This window comes from Chelonia mydas, chromosome 12, assembly GCF_015237465.2.
Source record: "Chelonia mydas isolate rCheMyd1 chromosome 12, rCheMyd1.pri.v2, whole genome shotgun sequence".
NCBI classification, from domain to species: domain Eukaryota; kingdom Metazoa; phylum Chordata; order Testudines; family Cheloniidae; genus Chelonia; species Chelonia mydas.
In genome coordinates, this window is record NC_051252.2 from 7,206,344 (window position 1) to 7,219,829 (window position 13,486).

Consider the following 13,486-nt stretch of genomic DNA (forward strand, 5'->3'; position numbering starts at 1 on the left):
CCCATTCCCTAACAGCTTGACTATGACACCGGATGGTCACAGAATGGAAGGCAAAGGGAAAGGGTTTTGCTTACTTATATTTTCGGTTGGAACTTGTATATAAACACTGAGCTTCAGTGGTTTGCAAAGAAATGGACCCCCAATGCTCTTTCCATGCGCTGGGAAAGTCTGATGTGCTGATAGTACGTGCACTGAAATGTACATCACTCCAGGAGCATTTCTATTAACCATGTCACTTCTGAAGGAAGGGAGCTAGTCTGTCCAGAGGAGATCTCTGAATGAGCATGGCCACCCTTCACAGAGCACTGAGTGACTCCTCTGATTAGTAACAAAGGCTGTGGGGGCGGGGGGGGGGGGGGAGCTAATGAAGTAGTAAATGGAAGAACCCAACAAAGCTGCCTTTCTAAGGAATACAGCCATTCCAACAGCTAACAGGAAAATCTTGCCCTGCGCCCTCCGTGTCCCCAGAGGACCTGGAATGCTGTGAAACTGACAAGGTGAGAGAGAAAGCCATGCTCTGCCTTTCATCCCTTCCAGAGAGTGAAAATGGGTTCAGGAGGACCCCTGAGTGACCATCTTTGCTGGATGGAAATAAGGGGGAAAACCACAAGGAAAATAAGGAGCAATGTCTCATTTTAAGGGACATTTTGGGGAGATCCCATTTCCTTTAGCATATCAGGCATTTTTCTCTCACCTGTACATTTCTACTGCCCTCAAGGATACAGTGCAATTATCATCAGCTTAATTGTACTGTTTAAAATGGTACTTAAGATCACTTTTAATACATTTCACGACATCTTAAAATAAGGGACAGACGGTCACCCTAAAGGACAAAACTGGATCCCGTGCATGGTATGCATTACTATCTTCATCCGCGGTAACAATAGCCTCTTAGAAGGCAACGGATCTAGTGGACGGTGCATGGAATTACAAACAAAATGATCTCAGGTTTGTATCCCAACTCAGCCACAGTGACTTGCTGCACAGCTCAAGCAATGTCCATAGGCCTCTGCTTCTCCACCCGTTAAAAAGGCGACGGTGTTGACTGACCTCACTGGTGTTGGGAGAATTAACTAGCTCACGATTGCACACCAGCTTGACCAAGAGCTCCATGTTACTGCATGACTCTGTAACACAACCATGCCACATGCTGAATCAGCTTCCACCACAGCCTTCAGGGGGCAGCACTGAGTATTTCTGGCCCAAATGTTGTTCTGCAAAAATTAACTTTACAAAGTAATATTCCTAGGAACATTTTCCTGATGTTTTTTGGGAAAAAAAATTCAAGGGATGCAAGTAAATTTGTGGATTTAACACTGCCCCCCCCCGCCCCCCAGTGTCTGATTTGCAAATACTGCAGAGCCCACAACCTGCACGGGAACCAGGAAGTGAATCTGGGCAGAAAGAGAAAGTGAAACTGAGTGTAACAACAGGTTAGAAAGTGAAATAGGTAAACAAACTGCATCAATAGGAAGAAAGTTCCATTTAGGGTTTTCATTTCCTCCTCAGTTTCAATCATCTACAGTTTATCAGTAGAGCCATTTTTCCGCCCTTACCAAACATGAGACTTTCTATTTCTAAGGTCTCTTAAAAACAACACACGCCACATTCCATGCAAGCTCTGGAATGACAATGAGGTGCCAGATAACAAAGTGCAAGGAGCAGATAGATGAAGAAACTTCCCAGGGCCGCCCTTTAATTAATGCTGAACAAGAATAATAGGAAGCAATTCCCTTCCTGAATCCAAATGTCTCACTTTCAAAGGGGATGTGGGCACTGAAAAGAGCAGGAGCAGTCACGGACTCAAATCACGTCTAAATCACCCCTGGCAGCGAGGAGTCTAATTATTAACAAGCTGAGTTTCCAAACTATTTGAACTGTCTATCACTGTCATCTCACATCAGTTTGCACACTACCACTCAACTTTTATTTGCAGCACCATCAAATCTTTCAGCCTTATAACATCATCCCTGAGCCGCCCCTCTATCCCCTCCTGTCTCAATTTTGCATCACCAAAACATTTTATATCCTATCCCACTTGGGCCTCACGGGGACCTTTAGAATAGACGCACTGGGGTTGAGACTGTACATCAGGTCAGGTGGCAGCGGTGGGAAGTAACAGAATCCCTTCTAAGGTGAATTGTGAATGTGCACTGGACTCTGGAGCGCGGTGACTCCTATTTCCATCTATGGCGTGCTTTGGAACAGATCCTATTGCACTCATTTCCTCTCTCAGGATACTGATGTCAGGCATTGCAAGGCTCATTTTACCCCCATCGCCCCCCCCCCACCAAAGAGGAAAGCACAAGTTCTGGAACTTCCCAAGACGTCCAGAGAGTTTCCAAAGAGTATTTTCCATGACTAGTTAAGGGGACACCATCAGGTCAAAGTAGGTCCCAAATTCAGACTTCCCAAAAACAAGCATCTATAGCAGGGGTGGCCAAACCGCGGCTCGCATGAGGCTCTTTTACAGTTAAAGTGCAGCTCACGGAGCCCGCCCCCCCCCCCCCACCTCTCCCTCCATTCTCCACCTACCAGAGTCGGGGAGGGAGCTTGGGGCTTCTGCCCTGTGGCAGGCTGATGGGGTTAAGGGCTTCTGCCCTGCAAGGAGGGAGGCGGCTCGGGGAACACTGTGAGTGCCTTGTGGCTCTCAAACTTCTGAAGATTATTGTATGTGGCTCGGAGGGTCAGTAAGTTTGGCCACCCCTGGTCTATAGAACCTAACAGCTATAGAAATGAGTGTAGGATTTAACCACCACCGCTGCCTAAATACTGGTGGAAGCTGGGGGATTTTTCCTTTTGTTCTACACATTTCTCTGAAATACTGGCAACACAGACGCCCCATTGTACGAATGCCTGAAAAGCAGACAGGGAAAGGGACTATCCCCAAAAGTGAAACTGATTCATTTTGTGGCATCATCCAAGCTACAAGCGACTAGTGCAAAATAAATTACGTTGGAAAACTTTGTTGATGTCAAAGAGCATTAACAACAAAGGAAGAACATTTCTCTTCTAAACCATCGGTTTTCAAACTGTGGAGAGGCGCGCGCACGCGCGCACACACACACACACCCCCCAATGGCTGCTGGGGACTCCTTGTGCACACTCCTGGCTGCTGCCCTGCCCTGGCCCAAACACACAGCTGGCCACAGCCCAACGTATTTTAAAGCCCTAGAGCCTGTGTAAGTGAGAGGCTCAGGGGGAGAGGGCGAGAAGGCCTGGTCCACTCACGCCACACTGTGGGGATGGAGCCAGCCAGGTCCTGCCACCACCATGGACGTGAGCTGCCCACTCCCCTCAGTGAGTCACTTTCTGGCTGGATGGGTGAGGGGCAGCCCTCCTATGTGACTCCCGTGGAGGAGGGGGCTATGATAGACTGTACCCGTGTCCACACCCGATCCGGTTGTAATAATCTTTGTACAGAGTATGCCTTGTAAGGTATCAGCTGAAAAGTCATCATTCAGCTGGTCCACTTTGTCCTGATAAAATATGTGTAGCAACATAGTATGAGAGGCAATAGGATTCCACTGTCAAGTGCTCTTAACACACGCTCCAAACGGAGCTTGGCAAACAGGTCTGGCTCAACCAAAGGAACGTGGGCTCCATGGACACGCGTGAACCGCCATCTGGGGGAGGCTAGCCCCCAGCCCTGCCCCTTCCGCCCGAGGCCCCAGCCCCCCCGCCAGAGCCCAGAGGCCATGCATCGCGCCCACCAGCCCCTGCCCCAGGCTAGCCCCACCCCCCAGAGCGCCGGGAGGGTGGGCTGCGCGGCCCCAGGCCCGGAGCACTGGGAGGATGGGCTGTGCGGCCCCAACCCGAGTCTTGGCCACCACACAGGGGGAACCGTAGAGGAGGGCCTGGGGGAGGAGCATGGGCAGGGCCACACCTGGCTATTTGGGGAGGCACAGCTTCCCCCAGCCTATGATACCAGCCACCCATGGTGGACTCTGCTTAATTTGCATGTAAGCAGCAAACAAGGTCATCAAGCAGGAAGGGAAACAAAAGAAGGCCTACAAATGAGGAAGAGCAGCAGGAGACCCTCTGTCTCCTGAATCTCAGCTGGAAATGTTTTCCCAGGGGGGAAATGACGACACTATAAAAAGGGGGACACCCCCAGGAACTCCCTTCTCTCTGTCTGCCCATCAATTCATTGCACGAGAAGGGACGAAGGAAGCAGCCATTAAACAGAAGAAGGGGTCCTGAGCTAAGAAGTTTGGGAAGACTGTTCAGAGCATGTGGTGAGAAAACCTTTGCTTTGAATTTAAGAGTTTAAGTTAGGCACTAGTTACATTTCATCTTTATCTTTCCTGTACCATTTCTGACTTTTATGCCTCATTACTTGTACTCACTTAATTGTAGTTAAAAAACTTGGTTTATTGTTTTATCTAATCCAGCGTGTTTAAATGGAAGTGTCTGGGAAACGCCATTTGGGTTACAAAATGCGGATATTATTTCCATGAAAGAAACACAGACTTTAGATGAATCTGTATTGTCCAGGAGAGGGCTGGGCAGCACAAGACACACATTTCTGGGGGGAAATCTAGGACTGGGGGTGTGTTGGGGTCACCCTGCAGTATAACCAATGCTGGTAAGAGAACAAGGTGTGGCTGGCTGGGACTCGCAGGCTGGATGCAGTTTGTGAATAGCCCAGAGTGGAGGCTACAACCTCAAAGCAGTGTAAAGGGCTCCCCAGGTTAGAGGGCAGCTACTCATAAGTCTGGGTTCTTCCCTGGGTATGTCACAGGGGCACAGCAAAAGCCATTTGGGAACCTCTGCTCTAAACATATAGCACCAGATTTGCAGGGGTAGTGGGGCTGCTTTCCCCACACTTCCAGCAGGATCTGGCCTTAGAACCAGCTGAGATGTTTACCCCAGGGTACGGTGATCCCTTTGGAGCACAGAGCTGGCATAACGTTCTTTGGCCACTGCCCCGCCCTGCTATGCTGGCTCTATGCCACCTGGGGATCCCAGCACTAGCCAGGCAAGCCAACGTAGACTAGCCATGCTGGGGCCAAGAATGTGACCCCATATGTCTTGCTAGTGCTTCTGCTACTAAAGACGGGAGAAGGCTGTTATGACAGCTGTGGAGGGGAGAGGTACCCCAGAGGCAGAGCTGTGGATGACTAGGCCAGCTGCAGTGGGGAGCACATCCTGGTTAGGTGGCTGAGGGTAACACCTGCTGGAGTGGGGAGGGAACACATATCTTGGCTCTCTGATGATCTGAGCTTTACCTGCTCCAGACAAATTGGATTGACCCCCAATTCCAGTAATATGTCACTTTCTGTCCTGTAAGAAAAATAATCAGCTCTTAAAATGAATTCTGACCTTTGCCTGCCCCACCTGTGCTACCTAAACGGGTGAGCTGCCAGCTCGCCGCATTAGCATGGAGATAGGCGTGACAATGGATCTGTTCACCTGACAGCTAGGAAAATACAGCCCAGGGAGGGGAAATTCCAGCGAGGCTGTTACTCATCTCTCAGCCCGGAGAACCTGACAAGGGCGTGTCCTAAGATGTTGCAATCTTTGCCCTCTGAAATACTTTGAGCTGCTCCGACACGGGACACCCTCCCTGATGAGGCTGAGATACTCAGAGAGGGCCTGGGGCACTTTGAAACCCTTTTTGTCTCAGGGTCCCCTTTCAAAGGCTGCGGCCACTTCTGCATGGTTACCTATCAAACTCTTTAAATCACTGGGAAGGGCAGGGGATGGGTGGGCTCCAGGTATGAACCTAGCCAAGAAGCTACTCAAGGATTGCCAATCAGCCTTACTGCTCCCAACCTGAGCTCTATGGCCTGTTTCTTGCTGGCCACCGGAGCTCCACTGCAATTCCACTCCTTGTCTACCAGCGGTACAACCCTGGCCCCGCTCTCAGGAGAGGGGAACAAGTGCTACTCCTCGATACTTGAGGGCTGCTCTGTGTTGTGCCTCGCTATTTTGTCTCTGGCCTGCAGAGCAGCATCCGTGCCCTCTCCACTACCGGTGGGCTGTGACAGGGAGTCGCGGGGCCAACCTGACTCATCACACTGGACCTTTTGCTTGAATGTTGAGCCGAAATACGACGGATTCAGTTTTTGCAACAACAGAACTTCACTGGGCCCCATGTGCATTGTATGAGACTCCAAGGGAAAACCGGACAATGGGCTCGGCTGAGCAATTACCAGGCTACGTGGTCAAATGTATGCCAAGCCCAGCTCCACCCTGCTCAGAATGAGTCCGAGGAGACTCCTTCAGTGGCTCAAAGTTCTCAGGGAATCTAAATGAGACTCAAGCACCTTCTGCTCAGGGGAGTTTATTTGGTTTCCTAAAGCTAATTAAGTATTATAGTGAGTGGCAACTGGCACAACACAGTTTATACTTCTGCTTGGTTCGTCATTACAGCCTAAATGACGCCAGCATCTCTTCCTCCCTGTACATCACAATCTAAGGCACTTTCATAGCCACCCGCTCCCTAAAACCCAAACCTTGGGACCTGATCTTGTGCTCCTTGCTCCCCTCAACATCCTTGATGACTTCAGCAGGGTTACTTATGCGAGCAAGAGCTTCAGAATTGGATCCTTTACCTTTTTCACCCTATACGCTCTAGGTTAGATGTTCAAAAGCAGGGGCAAAAGATGCAGCCTCAAAACTGCAAAGTTATACATGCAGAGCATTTGTACGCACAAGCCTCTAGTAACCTAGCTAGACAATGCATTAGGTTTTCTTTGTTTTGGTTTGTGAAATTCGCTGTGCTGGAGGAAATGTGTATTCCTGTTTTTGTGTCTTTTTGTAACTTAAGGTTTTGCCTAGAAGGATTCTCTATGTTTTGACTCTGACTGCCTGGAAGATTATCTTCCATTCTGCTCTTACGGAGTTGTTCTCTCTCTTTTTTTTTTTTTTTGTTCTTCAAATAAAGTTCTGTTTTTTAAGAATCTGATTGGGTTTTTTGGGTCTTAAAAATCCAAAGCTGGTCTGTGCTCATCTTGTTTATTCTCAAGCCTCCCCAGGAAAGGGGGTGTAAGGGCTTGGGGGGATATTTTGGGGAAATAGGAACTCCAAGTGGTCCTTCCCCTGAATATTTTGTTAAATCACTTGGTGGTGGCAGCGTTTACCTAATCCAAGGGCAAAGACTTTGTGCCTTGGGGAATTTTTAACCTAAGATTGTAGAAATAAGCTTAGGGGGTCTTTCATGCGGGTCCCCACATCTGTACCCTAGACTTCAGAGTGGGGAAGGAACCCTGACACTCATTAATGCTTGCAATTACTCCAACTGTGTGTGCAAATGTACGTTTTTGCAATCACAAAGACGAGAAGCCAAATCCGGGACCTCCTGTGCTAGAGCAACTATGAAGTCATCAGATTCAGTGGACATGCCCAACTGTATGAGAATTCTGAGCCAAGACGTGCTCCCAAGTTGCTGGAGAGGCAATGCCTTGGTCCTACAGCTGGGTTTCCCAGTGGATGATTTCCCCACTTAGCACATCAGTTCACATGACACCCTTATCGCAGAGCTGCTGGCAACCTCCCCACACAAGCTTCATGATTCAGTAACATCTGAAACCTAGTTGTCCTGGGAAAGTTAACACAACAAAATCTGGTGCTGCAGTGCAAACAAAAGGCAGACAAAGCCCTTACTGTACAGCTGCTCTTTCCTGAGCTGCAGACAGAGACCACTCATCACCAGCGATCAAGCCCAAGCACCTCCATTCTGATTTTGACTCCTAAGGGGGAACAGAGACTGAATAATTTGTGCCACAGAGGGACACTGAGGCCTTGTCTTCACAATAGACAGGGTTTGCCATTATAGCTTAAAGCTTATACCAGCTCTCCAAAAGAAATAAGCTATACTGTACTGGCAAAAGGACTTTTCCCCCCCACTATAACTACACTAGGTCTCTTGCCAGAATAGCTATATCCGTTACAGGTGTGATTTCTTCCACATTACTAACCGACATAGCTATGCCAGCAAAACTTTTAAGTGTAGACCAGACCACAGGAAGGTTGCCCACAAAAATACAGAACATTTAGATGCTCCCATAAATCTCTGGAAGCTTGACACACTATACAACTGCTAACAAATATTCCAGAGGCCGCGAACAACAGAGACAGCGTAAGAATGATCAAAAGGCTGGCACAGTTAACAGATCCAGGTTCCTTTCTCAGTTCTGATACTGACTCCCTGTGTGGTTTTTACGCAAGTCAACTTCTCTATACTTCATTTTCCCCGGCTATAAAAATAGGGATATTCATAATTAAGTAATTAATATTTCTACAGCATGTCTGATGTGAAGTGTAATACATCTGCAGTGTTGCTGTAGCTGTGTTGATCTCAGGATATGAGAGACAAAGTGTCCAAGGCAATGTATTTTATTGAACAAACTTCTGTTGGGGGAAGAGACAAGCTTTCGAGCTTCACAGAGCTCTCATTGTCTCTCTTAGAATTGTACATGTCTCTTTGGCCCAAAACTGCCAAACAAGAGGACTGATTGTGCTGTATATCATGTTTCCACTGGGTACGTTAGTCCCAGTGCAGCACACAAATGTAACACTCTCCTTAGTCTTGTTCCAGCACGTTGCTCTTGTGTTTGAATAAAAACATGCCTTAAAATAAACAGCGGATAAAAAACTACTTGCACAAGTGATTATGAGGCTAGTGAAGGTGTAGCTCAACTAGGCCAGCCATATTATCATCAGTGGAATGTGAGGGAAGAAGCAGGAAGACAAACTTTTGAAAGGGGACGGACAGATTAAACAATACAACTATAGATCCAAAGTGTTCAGGCAACAAATAATACCTTCAGCAAGGAAAGATCAACTGATCTGTAAGGGGAAATGGATGCCCGGCCTGGGAAACAGCCACCTGAAACAGAAAAGGATAGCTTTAAAGACTGTGGGCTAGTTTACACTACACATGCTCTTCTGCTACAGCTATACCAGTACACCTACACAGACAGAGCCACCTAGTGTAGACACAGCCTGTGCCCATAGAGGGGGTTCTTGTGTTGGTACAACACCACCACCTCCCCAAATCACTTTAACCCTGCCCACAGAAGCTGTCTTCTGCCGGCATAGCTGCGCCTACACTCGGGGTGTTACTGGCATAGCAACGTTGGCTGGAGGGGTGTGGTTTTTTCACACCCCTGACTGACAAATCTCTGCCTAGTGTAGACCTGGTTTGGCGTTTTCATCACTTTGCAGTGCGGTAGGCGGTGAGGGGCAATGCAGTGAGGCCTGCTCAACACACAGATTTGGTACCAATACGACTATGTTGGTTAGGGGGGTGATTTTTACCGATCTAGTGATACCGACAGAGCACCTGGCGCGAACACAGTCATACTGGGATAAAGGTGCCTTAGGCCCGTCTACACGACGTGGCCAATAGCTGCAAAGCTAGTACCATAGCTACGCAGCAGTAACTGCAGTGCAGACTACAGCGGCGGAAGGGGTTTGTCCATTGCTGTAGGAAACCCACCTCCCCCCAGCCAGGCGCTAGGCCGATGGACTCATTCATCCCCCAACCAGCTGGGCCCGCCCCGGGGGCGAGGTCAGGGGGATTTTTCACCGCCGTTCAGCCCAAGCCTCACACAGTTCATCAGCCGGGCAGGGGCAGCCACACGCTGATAACGTAGCGACACCTGTAAAGCGTGTCCACACCTGTAAAGCGTGTCCACACCTGGGCTAGACCCCACCCTACCCCCACGCTGCAGCCAGCTCATGCAGACAGGCGGGAGGGGGAAAACGGGTCCAGGCCATGCCGAAGCCGGTGGGAGTGGGTGGGTGTGTGAACAGAGCCGGGGGGGGGGGAGCGGCCTGGCCAGGGTGGGGCAAAGGGAGCCCGGGGGGTGTCCAGGCCGGGGAGGGGGGCAAAGGGAGCCGGAGGGGGTGTCCGGGCCGGGGAGGGGGACGAAGGGAGCCGAGGGGGGGTGTCCGGGCCGGGGGGGGCGAAGGGAGCCTGGGGGGGGTGTCCGGGCCGGGGGGGGGGGGCGAAGGGAGCCTGGGGGAGGAAAAGGGAGCCGAGGGGGGGTGTGTCCGGGCCGGGGCGGGGGGGCGAAGGGAGCCGGGGGGGGGTGTCCGGGCCGGGGGGAGGCGAAGGGAGCCGGGGGGTGTCCGGGGCGGCGGGGCGAAGGGAGCCGGGGGGTGTCCGGGGCGGGGGGGCTAAGGGAGCTGGGGGGGTGTCCGGGCCGGGGCGGGGGGGCGAAGGGAGCCGGACCGGGGAAGGGGGAGCCCGAGGCCGGGGCCGGGACCGGTCACACGGTCAGACCCACCGGCCTCGCCCCCAGGGGGCCTGCGAGGACCCGGGGCCTCGGGCGACCCCGCCCGCGCTCGCGGGGAGGGTTTCGGACTGCGGCTGCGCGGAGTCCGGGCCCGAGCGTAGCGCGGCTGCGCACACTTTCCCTGGGGGCTGAAGAGCCAAAGTGCGGCTGCGCGGAGGCTAAGGCGCTTTTCTACTCACGGGTGGTCGCCGATGCTCAGGGCTGTCAGGATGGCCGAGCGGTCTAAGGCGCTGCGTTCAGGTCGCAGTCTCCCCTGGAGGCGTGGGTTCGAATCCCACTTCTGACAAAAGGAGCTTCTTTTGTTTTGACGCTGCGGGTGCCCCTGCTCCCAGAGCGCAGAGAACCGGGGCTGAGAGCCCTGCTGTTTCGTTTGGGCCCGGCGCTGCCCGGCTACGGGCAGCCGAGGCGGGGACAGGCACTGCTCTGAAATACAGAGGGCTTTTCAAAGCGGGGGAGAAAAGAGAAAAAGCTCTGTCAGAAGTGGGATTCGAACCCACGCCTCCAGGGGAGACTGCGACCTGAACGCAGCGCCTTAGACCGCTCGGCCATCCTGACTTCAGTGGAAAAGGGTGCTCCGCCTTCTGTCACATTCACACACAACAGGCGTCTGGGGTCTTTCCCAGGGCTCCTGGGAGCCAGCAGCTTCCTTCTCCTCTGAGCCCAGGAGAGGGGGCTGAGGAGGCCGGAGGAGACCCTCCCCAGCCTTCCTCTTTAGTCTGTATTCCTTTGTATTTCACCCCGGTGTCTGGGGGCTTATCACTAAGGCTACGGTCCAGTCACGGGTCTTTTTGGTAAAAGTCACGGGCAGTAAACAAAAATTCACGGCCCGTGCCCCGTCCGTGACTTTTACTCTGTACCCCTAACTGACCCTCGGGCAGGGGCCGCAGGTGTTCTGGGGGATGGGGCCCGGGCCCCCGCAGGTGTGGGAGGGGGGGCAGCGGTGCACAGCCTGGGACCCCTGTGGGTGCTGGGGGGGGAGGGTTGTCGAATTCTTTTTTGAACCCAGTTATACTTTTGGCCTTCACATCCCCTGGCAACAAGTTGCACGGGTTGTGCGTTGCATGAAGTGTTCACTTATTTATTCAGTATTTAATAGTTCTCTTCAATCAACATTGATTTTTATTAATTCATTTGTTTGGCAGTGACTTTTATTTAGTATTGATTCTTGTTCATTAAGGCCCTGGCCCAAACATGCACATGCCTGACTTATCCATATGTGGGTGCTCGTTAGCTATTGTTTGTGGCATACAGGCTTATGGACATGTTCTCCCAGATGTAGCTTTTACTGTTGTGCATATTCCCATTGACCTGAATAGTGGTATAGCCTGGTCGTGTATTTGGTATTAAAAGAATATTTTCCCTGCCACTGCATCATGGGCACCTTTAAATATTTTTAATAACAATGATCTTAATATACAAGGCTGCACAGAGCGTATGGAACATGTTGGCTATCTATGTGTCGGAGAGGACAAAGATCAGACAACAAAGAATATATGGGAGAGGGTCAGATGTGCATATGCTGTATGGAAGAGCACAGACATTTGGGATGGGATGGAGAGGTATGGCCATCTCGTACCACTTGAATGTAATGAGGCCCTGATTCAGGAAGGTACTTAAACAAGTGCGGGACTGAGTGATCCTACTAAAGTTAATGGGACTACTCATCTGCTTAACATTATGTACTTGCTAAAGTATCTTGTTGCATCAGGGCCATAATGCGCAATTTCAGCAAATCCAAACCAGCTGACAATCATTTATGGGTACAGGACTTTGCTTATAAGGAGCAGCGGGCTGTGGATAGCAGTATTGTGCTAACTCATAGGAGAACTAGTCACAGACCAGGCACTGTGCAAACACAGGACAAAAAGACAGTTCCTGCCCTAAAGAGCTTGCAGTCTGAGACCGGGGGTTTCCCCTGGAGCAGACCCGCACCCACTGTGGTTGAAAGAACAAATGGTGGGAAAGAGTTTGTTGACAATTAGGTTTTGCCTCACCTTTTGGACTGTGTTGATGAGCAATCAGAAATAGGCCATCTGTGACCCAGCAGCCCAGTGTCCCCTCTCTTTTTTCACATCCACGGGTGGAATGAATTTTGTTATGTGCACCAATATGGAGGTGATGTGTGGCGGGGGTGGGGCCAAGGGGTTCGGAATATGGGAGGGGGGCTCAGGGCTGGGGGAGAGGGTTGGGGTGCAGGGGGGTGAGGGCTCTGGGCTGGGGCTGAGGATGAGTAGTTTGGGGTGTGGGATGTAGGAGGGGGCTCAGGGCTGGGGAAGAGGGTTGGGGTGCAGGGGGTTGCAGGCTCTCAGTGGGGCCAGGGATGAGAGGTTTTGGGTGCAGGCTGCCCTGGGGCTATGGTGGGGAGAGAGGATTCCCCCCAGCTCTCTCTCACCGCAGCATCTCAGGGCTGGGTGAGAGGTGCCTCTCCCAGGCCATGACAGCTCCAGCAGGGCTGGGCTGGGCTGGGTTGCCTCTCCCCGCCTGCACGGCCCTTGATAGCCTGCTGCGTGGCCATGCAGCTTACAGGGAATTTAGCCCAGCACCTCAGATTTTAGCAATCCTGTGAACTTCCCTTTTGTCTCTGAGTGGGAAAGCAAATGAAAGAAGCCGTCATCATTCAGTTCTTCTGCAGCATGTCTGGAACGGATAAGAGATGTGCATATGTTTCAGCAATGCCTCGGCATATGGATGACGCCTGCCTCCTCCCTGACAGTGATGCCAGCCTTCGTCGCCCACTTGTTAACTTTCAAACAAGTACCTTTGTGCTTTTTCCTGGGCTGTCCCTTGGGCGGAGCTCCCCATAAACATCTGCAAAACTCCCCGACTTCCTTCACATCCCTCCTTTAAACCTTCCCTGCTGGGAAGCATACAAAACACCTGATCCATGTTGGGCTGCCAGTGTGCTGAGACCACGGCCTGTCACTCTGACCAGTATTCCCTCATTGTTTCCTTGGCTTTCCCCCAGCTGTCTATATCCACCTGCGGTCTTTTGTCTCATACTTAGCACTTTAGCGAACACACTCCTACACCAACGGCAGAGCTTCTCCCTTCGGCCTAGTTACTCCACCTCCCCGAGAGGCGATAGCTATGTTGACAGGAGAAGCTCTCCCACCAATATAGTGCCATTCAGTACTGAGTTTACAGTGGCACCGTGGCCCTGGGCCCATGCTCAGGAGGGGCCATGGCGCCCAGACCGGTCCCCCCACCCCCTCCCGAGGCGCTGCCATTGCTCGGCC

The 13,486-nt window shown here is 51.5% G+C and overlaps 1 protein-coding gene and 2 non-coding genes across 7 annotated transcripts in view; 1 reads left to right on the top strand and 2 right to left on the bottom strand.

Annotated features, from left to right (window-relative positions):
• Positions 1-10,364, bottom strand: part of LOC114022071 (C-C motif chemokine 22) — a 31,395-nt gene extending 21,031 nt beyond the window's left edge. For 3 of the 5 annotated variants that reach the window (XM_037877841.2, XM_043526326.1, XM_043526324.1), the window contains exons 1-4: positions 9,563-9,799; positions 8,772-8,836; positions 7,612-7,697; positions 5,232-5,286 (exon numbers count right to left, since the gene is read on the bottom strand). In XM_037877841.2, the coding sequence (XP_037733769.2) occupies positions 5,232-5,286; positions 7,612-7,697; positions 8,772-8,836; positions 9,563-9,692 (336 nt within the window). In that variant the 5' untranslated portion in view covers positions 9,693-9,799. Of the gene's footprint in view, positions 1-5,231; positions 5,287-7,611; positions 7,698-8,771; positions 8,837-9,562; positions 9,800-10,241 lie in introns of those variants that run through there. The other 2 variants (XR_006285237.1, XM_043526325.1) reach the window with 2 other exon arrangements.
• An 89-nt stretch (positions 10,365-10,453) lies between these two features.
• Positions 10,454-10,536, top strand: TRNAL-CAG. The gene has a single exon. It is a non-coding gene; the product is annotated as a tRNA-Leu (tRNA).
• Positions 10,537-10,722: 186 nt separating this feature from the next.
• Positions 10,723-10,805, bottom strand: TRNAL-CAG. Its single transcript has one exon. It is a non-coding gene; the product is annotated as a tRNA-Leu (tRNA).
• Between the last annotated feature and the right edge of the window lie 2,681 nt (positions 10,806-13,486).